The 11,085-nt window shown below is 40.2% G+C and overlaps 1 protein-coding gene across 1 annotated transcript; it reads left to right on the top strand.

Moving 5' to 3' along the window:
• The first annotated feature begins 1,779 nt into the window (after positions 1–1,779).
• On the top strand, positions 1,780–7,890 carry LOC149830079 (GDSL esterase/lipase At1g29660-like). Its single transcript, XM_090015371.1, has 4 exons — positions 1,780–2,157; positions 2,387–2,626; positions 3,544–3,796; positions 7,398–7,890. The coding sequence occupies exons 1-4, from the start codon at positions 1,780–1,782 to the stop codon at positions 7,619–7,621; spliced, it is 1,095 nt and encodes a 364-aa protein (XP_089871497.1). The 3' UTR covers positions 7,622–7,890.
• Positions 7,891–11,085: the final 3,195 nt, after the last annotated feature.

The following is an 11,085-nucleotide window of genomic DNA, read 5'->3' as shown; positions in this document are numbered from 1 at the left end:
CAACCAAGTCAACAGGATTGGTCCCAACTCACCTACTTCTTAGACCGGTTCATAATAGTTCATTCAATAATTATACTCTAACCGATCAAACACATCTCTTGTTGCTAGAGTCCTGGTCTAGCCTCTGTGAGCTAATCTGAATGAAACATGATCTGGCTACTTATAATAACCTACCCAGGTGGGAGCCTATTGCAAACGAACGGGAGTTTTCTGATTGTTTTTCACAAATCTGACCTGATGCGTTCAACGTGGTCGATTTGCCAGAAAATGATAGTTGAATCAACATGACTTTTTCAGTTTGAATATTTATGAAAATTGTAAACCATCGATTTTCAAACTTATAATAACCTACCCAGGTTTCAAAATTTCTATAAAAATCAAGCATGTAAAATACATTTGCAGAATCAGATTTGAGAAAAACATGAAAAAAATAGAAGCCCGGTTGGCTGGCAGTAGGCAGCTACCGGCTACATATCTAATCATGTGAATGTGTTTGACATAGGCTCAGTCATCTCCAATATGTCATAAGATTCATTTCATGATTGTAAAAAATGTCGTTGGCTCGCAAATTTTGAAGCCGATGGTGACCTAATAATGTAGCATCACATTGAGTTCAACTTTAACACATGAAAAATAGTAAATAAGACATGCTAATATGACAGGTTAGATTTTATTTTTTCATGCTAGGAACAAATCTTTAAGTCGCGTTTGTTGTTTCTTGAATGAAAAACATGTTTTACTATATAAATTTAAAAAATTTATGGGTCATTGATTTCTCATACCTTAAAGGCCCTTGTTAAACGCTATAATCGGACGGTCCAAAAGCCAATCCTTCTTAAATCGAGCATGTAGAATGCATTTATGAGATCAGATTAAGAAAAAATACAAAAAAAGATATAAATTAGCGTGCATACTGTGCGCACTGATATATCCTAGCACATACACACACACCTCTCTCTCTCTCTCTCTCGTATATTTAATATATAGCTTTCAAGCCTTAATTCTTCTTCTGCTTCATTCTGGATTTGACAGACTTCTGCGAAAGCAACTCTTTCCCACCTGCCTACTTTTCTCAATGAACATACACGTTTTGAGTTGAGCCAATAACCCCTTGTTCATTCTCAGCTCAATAATCCAAACAAACAGTTCATGGCTTGGCTTCGAGTCTATTTCAATGTTTTCAGTATCGGTGCCCGATAGCCTAGCCCATATGCATCGGATCGGCAGAAATCGATAATGCTGAAAGCCTGAATTGGCTAATTTGTAATAATTATAAAAAATACCAAAAAATAAAATTTTAATATTATTTTAATGGTTTTAACACGTGTCACATTATGATTGCCACGTAATAATTTATTATTATTTTTGAGCGGATACAGAACGATTCACTTGAGTATGGGTATCAGCCGATACAGCTGAATTTATCCGCCCATACAGTTGAATCGGTAGCCAAACGAGTCTGGGCCGATACTGACAACAATGGTCTATTTTACGAGCTCGAACAGGCTTTTTTATAAGCTGAAGTTGACGAACTCCGGCTGCTCGGCCCCATTTCTCAGTCCTAACATAAAGGAATGCCTTAAATTCGAGTTACTCACCCCTCTGAAAAGTCTGGTGCCCTGAAATAAATAAGCCACTGCTGTCTCATAAAAAGGCTAGAGAGTAATCCAACCACCACAAATGGACATTAACTCCACTTTCTCACTCGCACTATAAATCTAAATGCAAGCTCAGTGATACTTCCCACGTTCCCCACATAGAAAAGAAAAGGAAATGAAGATGTCTGTTGCCAACTTTGGATTCCTCTTTCTCATCCTTCACAGTCTCTTCCTGCACTGTTTTTCTTTGGGAGAGGGGCCTAGAGTTAAGGGCATGTTTGTTTTTGGGAGTTCCCTTGTTGACAATGGGAACAACAACTATGTGAGGAACTCAACTGCTAGGGCTGACTATCTTCCTTATGGCATTGACTTCCCCTATGGCCCTTCAGGGAGGTTCTCTAATGGGAACAACCCAGTTGATGTCTTGGGACACCTCCTCAACCTCCCACATTTCCTTCCCGTGTTTTCTGACCCAAAGACCAAAGGGGAAAGGATTCTGCATGGTGTCAACTATGCCTCTGGTGGTTCTGGCATACTTGATGACACTGGATCGGTATCTGTGAGTAACTTTTCAGAACATCATGTTAGTCAAAATTTTAAGCATGAAAAAACACAAACTATGAAGTTTCTATGGCATACACGTATATGGTATCTTTGTATATATGAATGCATATATGATTATTATATACCAGTGTTTCTCATAAGTGTTTGTATACATAAGGTGTTCACTTGCTAAGTTGATCAAGAGTTTTTATGAACATTGTACTAAAGGCTCACATATGATGCAGGGGAATGTGATCACTATAAAGCAACAGATTGAGAACTTCCGGAAGACAACACTGCCCGAACTCGTAGTGAAGCTTGGCAACTCAAAACAAGTATCGGAATTCCTCTCGAAGAGCTTGTTTGTCATCGGCACCGGTGGGAATGACTACCTACTGAACTATTTCCAGAATAACTTAGGCAGTCACTACTCTTTACCCAGCTTCACTTCAATTCTAATCCAGAGTCTTTCTCTAAAGCTCAAGGTGAGAACACCTCTTCATCTTTAGTTACTGTTTTCAGGGTATGAATATGGTTTGGTAGTATGATGGTAGTAGTTACCACCATTACTACCGAGACTTCCATGTTGATCTGCACTGTGTTTTGTGTTTGATGCAACCACTCGCAAGGAAAAGAAAAACTAGGATAAGTTGGGAGATACCATTGTTCTCCACAATGCAAACTTCCTAGCTTAATCTATGTTTCTAGGTTAGTGATCACATGCGAGAGTGCAAGTAGAGCCTACTTAGATTTACTATAACATCGCCTTTTAAGCTTTAAGCATGCCATCATGGACTTATTAATGTAAATAAACTTTCCTTAGTGGAGTTATATATATGCTTCATAGTTCAAACCACAGTCACAAATCTGCGTCTCAGGAAAATGTCATCCAGGGAGAATCTAGCGATATTTTAAAAAATATAGTTCATGTTGGGAAAATATAGGCACATAAAAAAATATAAACTATGTTTTATTAGTATCATAAAATACCATAGTAGACATGTAAACAATATAAATTTGATAAAAATGGTCTTAACGGGTTAAAATCGCGATGGTCTCAAAACAGGCACCTTTTTTGTTTTTGTAAACGGCAAAATAAGGGCCTTTTGAAAATTTCGCATGAAGATCATGATATTTTCACAGTATTGCTGATGTTCGTTACCATGCTTCATTCTTCATCTTGTCATCAACTTAAACAACTACCTAGTAGCCCATGAACAAGGAGTGCTGGTCATGGTATACAATCTCAAGAGTAGCCAGGGAAATTGGATTTTTTTTAACGGTTCTGATAATTAGCCTTGCAGTTTGGGGGTCCCTGTCTGCATCTGAAACAAGCTTGAACTTACTGAGCATAATTAATAACACTGGTTCACTTTTTTTCTCTTTTTTAATCACTTTACAGAAGCTGCATGATTTGGGTGCCCGGAAGTTTGTGCTGATGTCTGTGCAACCCATAGGGTGTGTACCTGCAGTGACAATGAGGTTCAACATAGATGGTGAATGCGTGGAGCCCATCAACCAAGCTGCACTACTCTTCAACACACGCTTGATGTCTTCAATAGATGAGATGAAGGCCATAATGCCAGGGTCCAACTTGGTTTTTGTTAACTCATACGCCATCATCAGGGAGATCATTGACCAGCCAGCCTCACATGGTGAGTATGGTTTCAGGTCCTACCATCATCATCATCTCCATCGCCATCTCTATCAAAGGCTCTAGCAAGGCTCATAATGGTTAATTTTGTCTGTGTTGCATGAGGACTTGGGGTTCACACACTAGGTTTGATGGGCTTATCATCAGGACCCACTGGGTGGTAGCGGGCCTGGGGAGAAGGTGCTGACCCTTTCGTCCCAGGTTCGACTCCCACCGGGTGTGTGGGTGCCTTTAACTGGTAGGCCTCGTAAGGGCTTGGGTGTTGGTGGCCCCACCCGGGGTTTACCTCACATGGAGGCGGGTTCATTAAGTGACCCAGTTCTCAGCAAGGGTTCCTTGTCATCCAAAAAAAAAAAGTCCAAATTCAAACTTTTGGCACGCAAACAAACTGCAATTTGGACTTAGAAGTGGCTCTTTCCTCATAATTGCAAGTATATGCAAGGGCCTGTTTGATTGTTTGTCCAAGCTTGGATAGAACACTTGTTCAGCACAGACAGAACGCATGTTTTGTCTAGAATAAGAACACCTATACTTGTCCAGTGTTTACTTTGACTGGACAAGGACATGTGTTCCTTGAGTCCCGCATTTGATTTGCACTCTGCAAACAGTTCAAACACATGAAAAATGGGTTAAATAGCTTAGTTTAGAATAGTACCACCCAATCAGCCTCACCATTTCAGTCTTTGAACATATTTAGATTAGATTTTAGCCCTAGATATGGATCTCAGATTGGAACTAAATACCAAAAAAATGCTTAAAACTGCAGGTAACTTGAAAAAAATAGGAATTCATATTTTTGATATATAAATGCTTTAATGGGTATTTTATTGGATCTAGTTATGAAAACATATAAAAAAAATGTGTACTTTAGCCTCGAATATGGGTCTCTACTAAATCAGAATACCAAAAAAATGCTTAAAATTTAGTAATTTTAAAATAAAATGAAAATTCAAAAAATGTACATTCAAAATCACATTCTACGTTCAAACATATAAAATGATTTCTCGTGAGATTTTCGACCTTTTTATTTTCCTTAAGTTCTTATTGGCAAAATTTTAGCTAAAGCCCTAATTCAAAAGACCTAATCAAAAGCTCTAATCAATTAAATTCTAATTCAAAAACCCTGATCAATAAAAAACTAATGCAATAATCAGAGAGAGTGAAGAAGAAAGAGGAAACAATAAGGGGAAGAGAGAGAGAGAGCACATAGTGGTCTTCTCATGAGACAACTCCGCGGGAAGGCCTTTGTTGGAGATGTCGCCAGGGGTGAAGAGGAGAGGTGGGGTGGGAGTGGAGGAGAGGAGAGGAGAAGAGAGGGCAAGGTAGGGGGTGGGGGTACCCCCAACAGCGATCTTTTTTTTTTAAGCGTCCCTTCAGTCCCTGTTCATAGTGTAACCGGAGAGGAGGGAACAAAATTTTTGCGTTTCAGACACGCGCAGAACAGCTGTTCCACTCCTCCAGTGTTTGGCGACAAGCATATCCCACACATCCGCGTTGTCCCGCATGACATGCGCAGGACGTGCAATCAAACACGCCCTAAAGGTAATCCTCTCTAACTACTGTATCAGCTATGGTAAAATTGAAACCTAAACAACAATTTCTGTGTTGGTGAAACTTTCTGCCTAAGCCTGATAAATGGTGAAAACTAAAAAGCAATCTTAGGCCAAGCCAATTTCCAAATAATTAAGAATGAATGAATGCTTGTGGTGTTAGTATTATATTACAATGAATAGGATGCTGCAGAGGGAACCACGACAAACTTCACAAAAAATGCGTGAGAAAGCATTTTCTCTTATGAGAAGATGGTACGCCATTTTCACTATATTTATGATATGCTGGTTACACATAAATGCTTCTGTCCTGTATGAAATTTAAATATTTATTTACAACATTGTATCTTTCGTGAGTCATTAGGCCACTGTGCAACTGCAGCACTGAGCAATTGAATGATTTTGCTCTCTTGCCTTAGCACTACTGCACTACACCACATTGGCACAGAAAAAGGGCGCGAGACGCGCTATGTTTGTGTAATTTTTGTTAAAAGAACTTGAGACTAAATTAGAGTATCCCCTTGTGTCTGCAGCTGAGTAGGTTAGATAGATGCATGGACTCTGATCAGTGGTATGAACAGGTCACTAGAATAGTCACCAATACCCTAGAGATTTTGAAAATTATCATGATAAGCTGCAACATTCTATATAATATATACTTATTGCGAATTCATTGCAATCTTTACAATATTGTAATATTTCACTTGTTTTTTACTTACTTTCTCACGTTCTTTACTATAAGTCCACCCATTTTCTCCAACTTTTTTTTTTCCAAAATTCAATTTATTGTGAGATGTTCGCTTGCCAAGAGAGTTCCCATAACTGGATTTTTTATTATGTTCCCTCAGATCAATTTCCAAATAATTAAGAAGGAGTACTTCTCGTGCTACTGTTATATTATTATATATGCATAGGATGACGCAGAAGTAACCACACCTGACTTATAAAGAACTTCTGACAATGCATTTACTCTTTATGAGAAGACGTTAGGTCATTTTGGCAAATTATGATACGCTGGATACAAGTAAATGTTTCTGTCCCCGTGTGGCGTTGAGCCACTTTATGCGTTCCATGACCATCTGTACTACTACCCCCTCAAAAATAACTATTACGACTACTTTATGTCACTATTTCTGACCTTGTTTTAGTAAAAGGGACACCATTGGCATAAATAATGGTCAGACAGAGGCCATATGATGTGCTGCATCTCCGAGTACATTTTGTTCAATGTGCAATTGCAGCACTGAGCAATTCAAAGATTTTTCGTTCTTGCCTTGGTTCTACGGCACATGGGTACAGATAAAAGAACACGAAACAAGGCATTTTTTGTGTAATTTTTCATAAAAGGCCGTGACACCTAATTGGAGTATCCCTGTGCATGACTAAGAGGCATCAACAGGCCCTTAGCTATGTCACAAGGACACGGATAAAAGACCACGAGATACGATATGTTTGTGCAATTTTCTATTAAAAATAGTATACAAAAACAGACCACACCAGGGCAAGTTGAAGAATCCCTGTGACATAGGCCCCTAGCAGTAGTTCACCAATAAGCTTGAGATTTAAATTTGGTGATATCATCATGAGATTAACATGATCAGCTGTAAACAGCAGTAGTGACTTGTGTCCATTCATCTCATGCAAAGATATCTAAACTATTTTGATCATGTAAGATCTACCTATGGGCCAGATATGCAGGATGGTGAGCAGATGTATTGCCCATTAATTGCAAGGACTGACCCATCAGTGGCCATCATAGCACCTAAGACTCATAGTCAAGTCGTATGGTTCTAGGGCAGTCAATTGGTCGCGTTTGTCTCGGATACCTGACCTGATCCGACCCGAATTCTCGTGCATGGGCATGAAAACTTCCAAACTGATTATCATTTGACAGCCCATCACTCTCTATGTTTGTGCTGCTGAACCATTTTGCAATTTGGTTGACTTGCTTCAGTTTGAGTCTAATATGGTAGACTCAGTAGAGTCCTTAACCAATCGTCTAAACTCTCAAGTCACTGCTTGATCTTCTGAGTGTAAGGTGATTGTTTTCAGGGTTCAAAGTGGCGAACAAGGCATGCTGCGCCCTTGGGGAGTCAAGTGCAGGGATACTTTGTGAGAGAGGTGGCGCTACGTGCCGGGAGAGGCATGCCTACGTCTTCTACGACGGACTGCACCCCACAGATGCTGTGAACGTGAGGATTGCACAAAAGGCATACGCTTCAAGACTCGAGAGAGAGGTTTACCCCTTCAATGTGCAGCATCTTGCAAGTCTCTAGAGATGTTAATGTGAAAATGCTGCCAAATCTAATGTGTTAGCGTTGCTGGAGAGCTTAAGGTTTAGCCACGCACCAAACGGATATGTAAAGAGCTTTAGGTTTAGCCATTTACTATATGTCTGGAAATGATATGTAGAGAGCTTTACATTTAGCCCTCATATTATATGGTTAGGCATGTTACATAGAGGTGCTATCCTCATACTAGCGACTAATATAATGTTGGCGTAATAGCAAAAGATCAATGAGAAACGTGCTCTTCTCATTCTTCTTCTAGCGTGCTTGTCGTCATATGATCTGGAGGGTGAACCTTTGGGGCCCGTTTGTTTCCTTCTATGAAGGGAAAGGGTCTTTCATGAAAAAGGAGGGCATAGATTATTAAAAAATCCTACCAGCGAACGTTCTCATGAATTCTTTCATATAAGGGGAGGTATGAAGAGATTTACACATGAAGAAAGAAATATGGTGGAAAAAACTGGAGCCTAATATTGTGCCAGCATCTCATTGCTTGTTTGGGAAAGGAAAGGAGCGTCAGCTCATAATTTATCATGAAAACTACATAAAACAAATGGGCCTTTGAGTCATGTTTGGATATTAAAACCTCAAAGCAGGTTATATGTTCCCCCCCCCGAACAGGGCCGGTACTGAGATCTCATGTTCGAGGGTTCCAAATAGCTTCACGTATAAGATCCAGACCGACATGGATCCCGATGTCTGTCCACATCATAGTGCATCTTAATTTGGTGCCGCAACAAAGACTTAAGTACCCTTTACCGCCATTCGCTTCCTCTTCCTCGAACGGACATAAATGCCCTCCTTCTAGAAAATTGAATCGTCGGTTTGTGAAAAGGACAAAACTGTCCTCCATCGTTATCGTGCCAAAACGTTCCGCAGAGTTTGCGTATGTAGCAAGCGTTATGTTGTAGGATTCAAATAGTTCAAAACAATTCATTCTCGCTCTAAGCACTCTACCGGAGAATCTTTGCTTTCATCTGGAGTCGTCGGAGCATCCTTTCCCTTTGTTCCAGAGCATCGGTTTCCGTCTTACGCGCAGTTACAGCATAATAACCACCTTCTGTTGCGTATTAGTTGTTACCACTGCTTACTCTACAGTTGGAATATCCAAATTCCCATCGTTTCAGTGAGTTTCGTGTAAGGTTTCTTTCTTCAATTTGAAGATTGCTTCTTATACAACGATTTGTTTTTTATGAACCCAAATATTCCGACGATTTCTAATCATGATGATCGTGTAATGTGTTGTGCAGGTTAGCAATGTCTGTGCCTCGTCAGATTAGAGATACCCCGTTGTTCTATGAGTTGTCTATTAGAAAAGTGATCTGCCAGTCCCATCTATCTAAGGTTTTGAAAGATACCAAAATATACTTAAGATTGAGAATGATGAAAACAGGGAAAAAACCTTGTAATCATATTATGCGGAGGATTATCCATCAGATATCGAGGCTGCGGATCAAAGAAAGAACTCTGAATTACGAAAGATGCAGAACAAAGATGACGAATTGAAGACAAAGGCAAGAAATATTGATGAGAATATAAATAGAAGGAAGCGGATTAACGCACAGGAGAGGGAAAAAAGGAAGAAGAATGTGGAGGAGTTTCAAAGTTATGTTAGCTATTTAGTGGATGAAACTGCGGCACAATGTAAGAGGAGAGACTTGGAGCGCAGTGCAATGTTTAACAAGACATGGGTACTGAAGAAGGAGGAGGAGAGGTGAAGGCAAATGAATAAGGAGGAAGAGAAGGAATAGAATATTCCTCAGTATGAGGAAGAAAAGAAAAGGCGAATGAGGGAGAAGGAGTTTGAGGAAGCTAAGGAAATACAAAGGCAGGAGAAGGAGAATGAGGAAAAGAAGGAAAGGCAACGGAAGGAGAAGGAGGAGGAAGAAGAAAAGGAAAGAGAAAGGAAGAAGCAGGAGGAAGAATTCCAGGATAGAAGGAAACAAGAACTGGAAGAGAAAGAAAGGCGGCGGAAGGAGAAGGAGGAGGAAGAAAAGGAAAGGGAAAGGAAGAAGCAGGAGGAGGAAGTGCAGGAAAGGTTAAGGAAGAAGCAGAAGGAAGAGGCGAAAAGGGAGAGAGAAATGAATCAAAAGGATGAGGAGAAAAAGCAAGGAGAAAGGAAGGAGAAGGAAGAGGAGGCGAAAGAGGAGAGAGAAAGGATGCAAGAGGAGAAAAGGGAGAGGGAAATGAAGTAGAAGGAGGAGGAGAAAAGGGAGAGAGAAAGGAAGTAGAAGAAGGAGGAAGATAATAGGGAGAGATAAATGAAGCAGAGGAAGGAGGAGGAAAAAAGGGAGAGAGAAAGGAAGCAGAGGAAGGGAGAGAGAAAGGAAGCAGAAGAAGGAGGAGGAGAAAAGGGAGAGAGAAAGGAAGCAGAGGAAGGGAGAGAGAAAGGAAGGAGAAGAAGGAGGAGGAGAATAGGGAGAGAGAAAAGAAGCAGAAGAAGGAGGAGAAAAGGGAGAGAGAAAGGAAGGAGAAGGAGGATGAGAAAAGGAAGGATAGAGAAAGGATGAAGAAGGAGGGCGAGAAAATGAAGGCGAGAGAAAGGCATGCGATGGTGGAGCCGGTAAAGATGGAGATTGAAAGGCAATTGGAGGCAGTGGACCCACCAGAAAGTCCCAGGTTGGATGGAGAACAGAAAAAAATAGCGACCAAGGTAAATATATTTGTTCTGTCTGTGAAGATTTAATAACATGTTTAGCGATTTTGGTATAGCGATTACTGTGTTAGGTATTAATATGTATAGCGATTACTGTGATAGTCTGTCTGCAACCAATATTATTTATAGCGGTTAGTAGAATAGTATTTATAAGTATAAATGGAACTAATTTACAATTGGTAGGAATAATATGTTATTTTGTGTTACAGGGAGTTCACAGGAGAAGTAGAGCACCAAGTGAAAAGCTCGGAGGTCGGTGTCAATGGCCTGTAGTTCTGTCGTGGTATGGTCAGCTGAGTGCATATCAGAAGGACCGATTATGAAATATGCACTTCGATGGCCTTTTGGACCATCAATATTTTGAAACTTGCTGGAATACCATGACCCACCTGGTAAATAAATGGAATGATAAGACGAACATATTCCAGTTTGATTCTTTTGAGATCACCATGACTCTAGAAGATGTGGCGAGGATCACTGGCCTTAAGTGCGATGGCAGTGCTGTCCTGTTACGACATTCAAACTATAACGCAAGGGAGAAATGCACGGCCTTGTTAGGAATGTCGATGGACGAATGGAGTCAATGTATTTCTGGTGGAATGAATTCCACATCAATGAAAGTCTCATTTTTTCGTAATAAATGGGAAGGCTACTCCTCTACTTGTGCATCTGAAATTACTGACAAAGAGTTGCGCAGCTTCCTTCTATATTTTTTTGGTCTTACATTATTTTCCGATTGTTCTGGTTCGAGAATAAGTTCCATGTGGCTGCAGTACCTGACAGACCTAGACGAAGT

The sequence above is a fragment of the Nuphar pumila genome, chromosome 8 (genome assembly GCF_984573655.1).
Source record: "Nuphar pumila chromosome 8, dmNupPumi1.hap1.1, whole genome shotgun sequence".
Taxonomy (NCBI): Eukaryota; Viridiplantae; Streptophyta; class Magnoliopsida; order Nymphaeales; family Nymphaeaceae; genus Nuphar; species Nuphar pumila.
Note: the sequence above shows the minus strand (reverse complement) of the source record. Positions and strands in the feature narration are given on the sequence as shown.

Bases quoted from the DNA above. Each gene is read 5' to 3' on its own strand.
- LOC149830079 (XM_090015371.1), top strand. From the start codon at position 1,780: ATGTCTGTTGCCAACTTTGGATTCCTCTTTCTCATCCTTCACAGTCTC. The intron at 2,627-3,543 runs GTGAGAACACCT...ATCACTTTACAG, and splicing joins GTCTTTCTCTAAAGCTCAAG to AAGCTGCATGATTTGGGTGC. The intron at 3,797-7,397 runs GTGAGTATGGTT...GATTGTTTTCAG, and splicing joins TGACCAGCCAGCCTCACATG to GGTTCAAAGTGGCGAACAAG.